At 44.4% G+C, this 11,247-nt stretch overlaps 1 protein-coding gene across 1 annotated transcript; it reads right to left on the bottom strand.

Moving 5' to 3' along the window:
- Positions 474–10,863, bottom strand: LOC8062392 (embryogenesis-associated protein EMB8). Its single transcript, XM_002456662.2, has 14 exons — positions 10,318–10,863; positions 10,045–10,134; positions 8,869–8,936; positions 8,712–8,794; positions 8,485–8,574; positions 8,067–8,189; positions 4,756–4,833; positions 4,086–4,171; positions 2,205–2,253; positions 1,821–1,877; positions 1,547–1,677; positions 1,328–1,411; positions 1,149–1,215; positions 474–1,051 (listed from the first exon to the last, which is right to left on the bottom strand). The coding sequence occupies exons 1-14, from the start codon at positions 10,566–10,568 to the stop codon at positions 590–592; spliced, it is 1,719 nt and encodes a 572-aa protein (XP_002456707.1). The 5' UTR covers positions 10,569–10,863; the 3' UTR covers positions 474–589.

The following is an 11,247-nucleotide window of genomic DNA, read 5'->3' as shown; positions in this document are numbered from 1 at the left end:
GCCGTCGCTATGTCACAATTTTCCTGTTCATAGAGATAGGCCCGTCGGAGGTCGCCACCCATAGTGATGATTCTGTGAAGGCTCGATATCTTGAGCTTGAGGTTGGTGCAGTTGGAAACAGCCATAAACTTAGCGTAGCATAGTGGACCTAGAATAGCATGGTAGTGATGCCCATTGCTGCTGCATGCCTGGCCACCTCGATCGCCTACGTGGCTGCTGTCTCCACAGCTACAAGGCACGCGGCATGAGTTGTCAAAAAAAAGGCAAGCATGATCGGCATCTGGATCTGGCACCAGGCTCTAGATACCAATTGGCCAGGTAACAAACGCAGGCAGGGAATTTTAGTTCTTCCGGAGGGCACTTGGCCATAGGCCGCTTATTGCATTATATAGCAAAAGCATACTTCGTTTACAAGAAAGAGTTCAACCACTACAGCATATTCTAGTGCATAAAATAGATGCTAAAGCATCAGCTGTAAAATAAATAGCTAAGATAGATAACTGGATGACGACCTGGAAAAAAAATGGCCTTTGTACTTCAAGGGTGGTATTGCATGATGTAACTGTAATAATATATATACATGTAGGGTTCATTTAGCTCGCAACGGATTCCTGAACTTTTTCCGAAAGGTGATGAAAGCTAGGGAGCCAAGGAGCGGCCAGGATGTTACAAAAGCAATATAGGCAAGCAACCAGACTGACCTCCCTTGGTATCGAGTCAGTTGGTTTATAGATCTCTTGACAGGAGCAATGATCTCATGAAGCTTATTGCTGTGGACGTCATCACCTTGCTGTTTTGTTGCCGCTGCAGGGCATTCGTTCCCCACTCCACTGGCCTTTTCATTGTGGTTCAACGCAGATACCACATTCTGTCGTCTACCGCCCACCTCGTTACTTAATTGTTCTTCATCAACTGCATGGTTCAAAGGTGAGCCATCATTGCCAGGGCCATCTTCTGTTACTGCAGCTACCATTCCATCTTCCATGAGATTAACATACGGACTCTTATCAATGGAGGATTCCAAAGAAGAGTGCAAAACATGATCATTTGCCTGTATTTAACCATGAGACCAAGTATTTTAGTCAACATACAGAAAAGCTGAGCATTTAAGATGGCAAATTTCATTGATGAGTTGGTGCCCTGCACACCTTTTGCCTATGCATGTAGGAGCTGTCATGAAGAGCAGAAAGGAACTCAGAAGTAGCTCCAACCCACCTACAAAATATATCAGATGACATCAAATTCAAATTATCCATTAACAGAAGAAATATATGCTGTAATACTCAATGTTGACATCATATAACTTTCAGATTTATAGAAGACATACCATAGTCTTCGAGCAGTTAGTCCTTGAAAGAATGCAAGATGACCACCATTCGGAGTAGTTGCTAAAACAATGTTCTTATTGGCCCTAAATCAAATCAAGACGCTTCTGATTAATACATTCTTATGGACCATAAATCAAATAAAGGTCCTAGTGATTAAAGATTAATACATAAACAGAACTGTTCAGAATGAGGAGCATGATTTGACAAGAAAAATTCACCTGCATTCATCCCAAGGAATAGCCTCCCTTGTGCAAAGGGGATCATCCAAAGCACTGATACAAAGCAAGGGAACTGAAACATTTCCAACGTAACTAGCACTGCTGCACCGGCGGTAGTAGGTATCCACTGTCTGTAAGGGGGAAAAAAGATCACTGCACACGATCAGACATATTCAGATTTTCAACATTATCAGCTGTTACAGCAGTACTTGAAATATTATCTGTTTATAATAGAGAAGTGAATGCCATATAGAAGCCATATGATTGAGGGTACCTCATATCTTGCAATAACACAAGTAGCATGGTGGTCAAACTCCCGGATAGATCGTGACTGCCAAATTAGAGAGAAAAGAAAAATAAACAGTGGGATATCATATGAACTCATGAAGAGCACATCAATAGAAACACCAAATTTCTCTAATCTAGGAATTCAAAAGGCTACATAATTAGTCAAACAATTGGCAGCTTGAAGATTATCCTTTTCATAACACAAACTAGCAAACCACAAAAACTAATTAAGAGGGCATGGAACTGGTCTACCTTTTCTTTTTCTAAAAAAAAGCTAAAGAGGTTGGGATTTATTAAAAAAACCCTGTAAATACTATTATAAACATACACAGTTTGATACCAACAAAGGTTGCAGGAGAGAGAGTCAAACCTTTCTAATACCTTCCCAGTTTGCAAGTCGGGCCAAGACAGGTTGATGTCTGCAAAAGGCAAAGGTTAATAATTCCTCAATAGTGAATAGTGATCATGCTCTTATTATTTGTGGCAGTAATAGGTGGGTGAATTGCATCCACCAAAGATTTTGTGCATTTAATTGGAATTTCCATTCCTAGAAGGCAGAATGCAGTTATATTCTCATAATGCCTCTGACTGCTGTGCAAGAAACTTTACCATAGTGGAAGCAGCAGCAAGCAAAGGATAGAAAACAGCTAACACAAGTAATTCATGCAGCCAGGCATGGAGGACACCTAACTAGCTCCTCTCAGTTTCAGGAGAATACTCAGCTAAGTTGTGGTTTGTGAGGGCCTATTCAGGGTGCTGTCCTGTTTAGGCAATGAGAGCCAATAGGGAAATCATGGGCAACACACGAATGCCATTTTTTCATGTGGCTGGTTGCACATAACAGGTGCTGGACTGCTGATCGACTTGCACAACGGGGTCTAATACACCATCCTCGATGCCCACACTGTGATCAGGCTGAAGAGATTATCTATCATCTGCTCGTAAGCAGTGTTTTTGCATGACAGTTCGGAATCAGCCTGCAGGCCCTTCCACCGCAGCCTGGGGTGACGCCCTTTGATGACTGGAGTGTGTCTAGAGCTAATGATATGGTCGACGTCCAGGCATGGCAAGGCCTTAGTTCCCTCATTGTCTTAGGGACATGATCACTTTGGAATCATCGCAACTGATGTTTCTTTGATGGAGCTCCACCAAATGTAGCTGGAACTTTTTTGCTCACCAGCAAGGAGATGCAGTTGTTGTATGGCTGGAACTCGTGGTATTTCCTACCTGGATGCTCTAGCGCCAGGAGGCAATTAGGTGCTTAGGTCGAGCGCCTTTTTTTTAAAAGTCAAGCATGCCCATGTAACCTGAGAAAATTTCAGTGTGTCTGTAAGAGCTCCTACCCTTTTATTCTTCTTTAGTTAATATAATGCTACACAGCTCTCCTGCAAGTTCGTCTGTTTGAGGACAAATGAAACTAATCAAGCATAAAGCATTTAAGACCACTCTTAGATATGCTCAATTTCAAATATTAGAATCACTACATTTGAATAGTCCAAGCATCCACAAATACTTTGATCATGGAAATATTATCGCATTCACTTGTACATCGTTCTATATAACTATGGTCCAGTCACTTTTACATTGTTACAATGTTTTCAGGTCGTCCGATTAATCGTCCTGGTCGGTCAGGAGTGTTCGATTAGGAGGTCCGACCCGACCAGGTTGACCAGAAACCTGGTCGTCCGATTAGTCGTCCACTTATCGCGATTAATCGTCCGATTAGGACATGGACGACCAGGTTGTGTGCTCTGTTTTTGGGCTTTTTTGACTGGGCAGATATGTGGGGGGTGTGGAGATGCTGTTGGTTGTCCCAGTTCTCCAGAAATAGTTAAGGAGACGTTGGTTTACATCAAAAATAGTTCAAGGACTGTTCTAGAGGCGCCAGCACAAGTTGAAGATGAAGAGGAATGTTGGTTTACACTAATGCAGTCTTGATGCTTCCTTTATTGTGTATAATATAGTGTATATATAGAGGTGTATATATATAGGTTGACCAGCTGATATGCCTGGACGACCAGGGGACGACCAGGGTCGATTAATCGACCTGGTCGCTGATTAATCGCGATTAATTGCCTGGTCGGTCCTAGGTCGACCAGGATCGACCAGCCGACCAGAAAACATTGCATTGTTAACAACTAAAGTTTCCAGATTCTAGTGTACCTTTTAAGATGTGGTGATTCTGTAGAATAAAAGTAAAGAGTCTCATATAAATTTGTAGACTGTAAACAGTTTAGTGAGGAAAGCTTACAATTTTGCATAGCCCTTCAGACCAATTGCAAGTGCTTTGTCGTAAATACGCTGCACAAGCTTGCGGGAAATAAATCTGTCACCTATCTACAAAATTGAAGTGAAATGAGAAAAGAGAGTGAGGATAAGGGCCAGTTTGGTGTTATGGCACTGTGCTCTTCAGACAACTGCATAAGCTTTGTTACAGAGAATTGTTGCCAATAATAAGGACAAAGCTACAACTGTTTAATGTATCAAGAAACATTTTTATAGAACATGTATTAAGAACTACTATAGCCAAAATACATTTGCAAGTGTGACAACCTAAATTTGCAGTGAATCTAACTTGGATGAATACTCAAGATGAATCCATGGGTAATTTAGAGTTGTGATACATTGACAAAAAAAACATGTTTGGTTCCTTTGTCTAGCTTTCTTGAGCACGGCAAACAGGAATTTCCTTGCTTTTGACGGAGAGCCAAATGGACCATTATTCTCTAGCAAGCAGACATGGACCACCAGCAAGGCTAGGAACAGTTGTAAAAAGAAACTGAACAAGATCCAATTCATTTAATCATTTCCACTTTGGAGCAGTGTAAAAGTGAACTGAAGTTCTTAAGACACAACTTAATAAAAGATTCTACACTATAAGCATCCAAGTTTTACTAGTGAATAACAATCGAGCAACTAACCAACAGATCCCATGGAGAGCAAATAGATACTGCACCAGCTACAGGAGTATTCTCTCCTTCTTCTCCAAGATACTTGACCTGTACAAAGATGTGGAATAAATATGTATTGTTCGTATCATGTTCTGAAATCAACTTATGCCTTCTCAAAAAAATTATTGGTTGGGGGAGGAATTGGAATAATGATCATGAACATCATGGGATTCAGTATACACAACATTAAAAAGTACAAGATTAATCACAAGTCTGACCATGACTATCAGATGACTGACCACCAATAGTGAATGCGAATGGAGTACCAGGAACAGATCAAAACCCAGCCAAAATTACTCAACGACAAGGCTAAAACAGTGGAGTGAGCTCAAAGAAAGTATAGAGGAAGACAAAGCAGGTTGATGAATGGGGCTAGGCTACAAGGTTTCATGAACCTTCACCAAATTTCAGTAAAACCAACTGCTTTACTAAAGTGTGGTTGAATTGCAGAAATAGTGGATAATTCGAGAACAATTCTAACTGATTTGGTACTTCTTAAAAAATCTTCACATAATTTAATATATGCAAAGGAAGACTTAAAGAATGGACTGTGTCACCTAGTTTCTTGTAAAAATAGTTAAGTTCATTCTTATCTTGGCCTAGTTAGAAAACAAATCACAACTGAAAACCCAAGTCAAACTTAAACTTAAGCTTGTACATGTGCCAAGGGCGTTGGTGCTCAAGGTAGCTGGCCCTCAACTACGAAACTCGTAGCTTGGGTTGATAATGACGCGGGGTTGATCCCCTGGGCGCCCAATTGTGAAGGGGTTGTGTTATGAACGTGGTGGATATTTTGAGATAGATAACTAGGCCTTATGCTTTGCCAAGAGCTTTGGGATAACTAGGCCTTATGCTTTGCCCAGAGCTTGAGAGATTGAGGGAGACTAGAATTGTTTCTTCATAATTCATTGCTTCCTCTCCATTGTGCCCCATGGGCTGAATATAAAAGGTACATAGGACTAACACCTCTTGTGCCTAGACAATATGGTACTATTCCTATAGACAAATAACTAAGAGAGACACTAATTAACACTAATAGGCTTAAGGCCCAACTAGGACACTTGCGCCCTACGGCGCCCCTCTTTATGCCCATGACATCTCCCCCACCCTTGGAGACCCAGCTCGTCCTCGAGCTAGAGAGCTGACGCGAAATAGGGTTAAGCCTTTTACATCTCGGCTTCCCCTTTTTATTGAAGACTAAAATACAAGGATATCCACCTGGATCCCATGGGAAGAGCGCCTCTGCTGGCTTCATGTAGGCTGAAGGGTGGAGTGTGAAGTAGCTGGCTCTTATGCTGAAAGTGTCTAGCACCACGGCAGGCACAAGGATGAATGAGATAGCCTTTGATGCCTGATGCTGGATGTTGATGCGAGGTCGCTGCACTGGAAACACCCATACTTGGACCTCCACTGCAATTGGAGCCGCAGACCGTATCGGCGAGTCCGAGTGCATGAACACGTACGACAACATCGAGCTGAGGAGCATGCGTATCTGCCGCACCATGCGACGGACAAGCATTCCTCGCACTGCTGCCTGGAGGCACACCGTTGCTTGCTCCTTCAATGCTTTTGTGGCACGAAGAGCCTGCGCTCGGCGACGTGCCAGGAGTCCCCGTGCTGCTGCCTGGAGGCGTACAGCTGCCCGGCGTTCACGGTCCTCCTTCTCGAGACGCACCCGGAGGCGATCCAGCTGTGCGGTCATCTCCGCAAGGCTGCGCAAGCAGTTGTCGACACCAAGGGACAGCCGGTGCAGCGGATTGGGGCGCGGAGTTGGTGTGAAGCGCCGCTGCAGGAGCTCGGTGAAGCGACGCCATGCCGGGTATTCATCTTGCGTGACTTGGCGGAACCAATCGCGGGCATCAGCTTTCAAATTGCGAGAAGCTAGCCATACCCGTTCTTCCACCATGATGCGCTCCCGGCGGAAGTAGAGCTCGCACTGGTTGATGAAGGCCTCCGGATCAGAGGTTCCATCAAACTGCGGAAACTCCATCATGTACGGGCGTCGACGGGTCGAGGTCGCGCCTGCTGGATGAGTTGGCTCAGCGGCTGGAAACGGGGTTGTGGCTGCGCGAGATGGTGGTGGGGATCGGGCTGTGGTGGTGGCGGCGCGTAGTGGGGCAGCGGCGGCGGCGTGTTTAGGGTTGAGGTGACGCTGCTGCTGGCTGCCAGGATCGGCTGATCTCTCTTTTTTTTCTTTTTTTTTGGAAACGAAGAGGATCGACGGGATAGTTGCTGTTGGCGCGGCTGATGGAGATGGAGGCGCGGCGGCTGGGGGCTGTGGTGGTGGATGGCCATGGAAGATGGTTCGGCCGGCGATCTGGATTGATTTTTTTTTGGATGTGGAGGATTGGCAGCAGCTGTAGATGGATCGACAGACTCGTGATACCAGATGTTATGAACGTGGTGGATATTTTGAGATAGATAACTAGGCCTTATGCTTTGCCAAGAGCTTTGGGATAACTAGGCCTTATGCTTTGCCCAGAGCTTGAGAGATTGAGAGAGACTAGAATTGTTTCTTCATAATTCATTGCTTCCTCTCCATTGTGCCCCATGGGCTGAATATAAAAGGTACATAGGACTAACACCTCTTGTGCCTAGACAATATGGTACTATTCCTATAGACAAATAACTAAGAGAGACACTAATTCACTAATGGGCTTAAGGCCCAACTAGGACACTTGCGCCCTACGGCGCCCCTCTTTATGCCCATGACAGGTTGAGATTAAGATGAAGGGGATAAGATTAAGAGATAACAGTGAGATTAGGAATAGGTGTCTTCTTGCTTGATTCAACATAAGCCGGTTACAGGATATAAAAAGGAGGGAAGCTCCTTGGTTCTAGCCCTGTCATTACTCCTAAGACCCAACCATCATCTAAATGCCATGAATCACAGCCGCCTGGCCTCCTCAGGCTCCTGCTTTGCAGCTGGCTGCGCATGCACCTCCCTGGGTTTTAACCCCTAACTGGTAGCTTAATTGCCATTGATAATAGTCTAAGCCCGCACCACCTTGGGTGCGCCCCTGGAGCATCTTGAGCCCTGGGCTGATGCTGGTACTGTCGGCCCCATATGACAACATGCATGACTCTTTTTTAGCAAGAAGCTACTACCATCCATAAGAAAAATAAGTAACCTTGTGCGTATTTTAGCTAACAGTACAAATAACCTGCAACTAACACTTTCCCACAGTAGGTAGCAGGAAACGGCAGACATCAGAATATGAAATAATGAAACATGTAGATTGGAAAAAAATTAAGATTACGCCAAGGAGAAAGATGCATACCACAATATTGGCACCTATGCTTGTACCAATGCAAAACAGTGGGGTTTTCGGATATCTGTGATGCAGGTATTTAATGACCTCTCTGACATCTTCTGTCCAACCACCATTATAGAAGCAATCTGACTGCCAAAGGAAATAAAAATTACAAACCCAGTGGCAATGGATACTGAAAAAAATCGTTTAGTGTCTCAGAAACATGATGCAGTGTAAACAGACAACTTATAACTTAATGTGGATTTTATCATTTTGCACCATCATTGGTGGCAATCAGATATATGGCTAACAAGAGCCATAGATCTTGGGCCAAAACATTGAGCATTACAATCTGAACCCAAACGGAGATCATGAGTGTTCAAGAAAGTTTAAATGGTATAGTAAGTGGATTTTAAGTACTTGCTGTTTCAGTTAGATAACTTACAGTAATGGACACACCACCAAGACCTCTGTGGTTGCTTACAACAACATTCCATCCTTTGCTTGCCATGGAATAAACCAAGTGTTTTGCATACTGCAGCAAGTGATTACATCTTTAGAATGACTAGCAAATATAGAAATAAGTAATACAACAGAAATACAAAGTGCTCTTCAAATATGCAAATACAATACAGAAATAAATCAACATCAGAAAATAAGATAGAAACTAACAGCAGCGGAAGAATCACTAGTTAATCCAGGAACCACAACTACAAGGGGTGTTGAAGCATCTTCAGAAATGAATCCGTCCGCAACTGCAAAATAACTGAAGAGGTCAGACAATACCATCATGCCATATATATATTACACAGAATATGGGTGTCTCTACCTTCGAAATCAGATGCGAGCAGCCAATCCAAAGCAATGGTTCCACCATCACAAACTGTGTACAACTGTCTGCAGTGCAGAGATTTTAATCAGTGCACTGCCAACTAAGAAAGCAAGAAAAGAATTTTTGTTCACTCCACTAAAAAATAAGCATAGATCCTGAAGAACTTAGGGGGCTTAAAGTACAGAAAATCAGTTCTATTGTCACAATTGGTTTCAATAAGAAATGCAAAATATTGCTATTCAGCTTTCTTTCTTTATTTTTCCTTCCTTTCATGCAAGGTCCATATTGAATTATGAAACTATAAATTTCCCTGAACACCAATGGAGTGACCAAATGATCTTGACATGTCGAGGAATTCATCCATGGAACTGAAAAGAGGCTGACAAGAATGCCCAGAAATTCTTGCAGCGCTAAAGCCACTGGCGGAGCTACCCATCGGCCAACGTGGGCAGCGGCCCCCCCTTGCCCAATAAAAGTTTATGAAGAGTTCACCTCACTTGATTGATTCAGATGTTCAAACATGCAGCAATTTCAGTATGTCATTGGTCCATTTAGAAGTCTAGAACTAGAATCAAACTCAAGCTTGCACGGTCTTGAACTCTTGATCTTGTGTGACATTTGACATTCCTTCTAATGAACAAAGCAAGATGCAGTGCAGCAACATGTCGTTGATCACCACTGACTGCTTGTGTACTGTAGCAACTGGCCCCTCCTTGGATTGACTGCGAGCTCCGCCACTGGCTAAAGCCTCTCATAAAAGCTTATTGAGACATGCATATACCACTCCACAGCAAATAGAAGCATCATTGATTTATTGACATTAGATCTTACTCCAATTTCAAATATGTTTCTTTTACGATTCTTGTTTTGTCAAACTTTTTAGCTTTCACCATGACAGCGCATAGTCAATGTTACTAGATTCATGGTAAAAGATAATTTCATACTATATAATCCTTTATTTGTAGTAGTCATATATTTTTTTAAAGAAAAATGCTGGGCAAAGTGTCATACTGAAGATCATGTCAATTTCCTAAAAAAATATAATTATATTGCAATATATGGTCATGCGATGCTAACTATACTTGAAAGAACAAACTCTTGATAGTGTCCACTGTACATCTAAATGGCTGGGAGATTGTAGAATGTAACTCTCTCCTGGGTAACGAACATAACCTTTTGTACGTGAATGAAGGCGGCATCCCGTGGATTCCCAGGAACAATGTCTGCAAATGCGGGCTCGCCAGCCATGGCGTCGCCAGATACCTGCATAATTATACCACAAATCCATCATCACTCCCAACTTAAACTGATCATCACACAATGGAAACAATACGTCGCATGATTCACATTGCAAATTCCATCACATCACAGTTGACCAAACACGCCCAATGCTGGTAATACCGCTACACTAGGACGACCAGGCCTAGAGAGCCTCATAGGCCATACCTGCCGTGGAGCAAGCGGCACCTGGACGCGACGCGGTGGTAGATCTCCGAGGCGGGGTGGAAGGTGAGCTCGACGCGGCCGCCCCGGAAGCCGCGGAGGATGTCGCCAATGACGTGGAGCTCGAGGAAGCGGTACAGAAAGACGAACGCCACGATGATGGCGGCCAGCGCGTAGCGCTCCGCGGGCACCATCGCCGCCGCGCGGAGCAGCAGCTCGACGGCCGACTCGCCCTCGGCGACGGCCTCCGACATCCCTTCGCTAATCGCTACGCCCGCCTTGAGGCCTTCGGGTTCTGCGATTTGGGAGCGGCGCTCCGCTCCGTGAGGAAGGAGGACAAGATGCGGCCGGACGCACGCCCCGGTCAACGTCGCGCGGGTCACCTCGCCGGCGCGGAGAGGCGACCGGTGCGGTGGGAGTTATGGGGCAGTTCGAGGGGCTATTCCGAGGTTCGGCGGAGCACGCGATTCACACCGTGGACGGACCCGGAGATGCAAAGAGCGCTTTCCTGGTTCGCTGGACGATTACGCTCTTGTGGCTTGAAGTGACCTTCGCGTAAGTGGCGCGGGTGGGGCATGGATGTCGGGGCCACGTTGACGTCGTCGTGCTCGGGCTTTACCGAGGAAGCGAGAAGCGACTCGCGAAGCGGGACAGCTACCAGGAGATCCGATGTATGGGCCCACTTTACAGAGGCCAGAGTTCAGGTTTGTTGGTGCGTGCGGCAAGACGAGCGGTTGAGCAACCGTCCAGGTGAACTTTCAGATCGTAATGTCCTCTGCCTTACAGAACCAAGGTTTTTAATTTCGTTATCGCAAAAATTTCGGCCACCACCGAAATTACCGAATTTCGCGAAATTCGGCCAAAATTTCACCGAAATTTTTTTAGAAACTAGCACATGAAGTATGCTTTTATTTTTAAAAAAATTAGATCTAA

The sequence above is a fragment of the Sorghum bicolor genome, chromosome 3, assembly GCF_000003195.3.
Source record: "Sorghum bicolor cultivar BTx623 chromosome 3, Sorghum_bicolor_NCBIv3, whole genome shotgun sequence".
Classification (NCBI taxonomy): Eukaryota; Viridiplantae; Streptophyta; class Magnoliopsida; order Poales; family Poaceae; genus Sorghum; species Sorghum bicolor.
The sequence above is the reverse complement of the archived record's forward strand: the minus strand, read 5'-3'. Positions and strand labels throughout refer to the sequence as shown.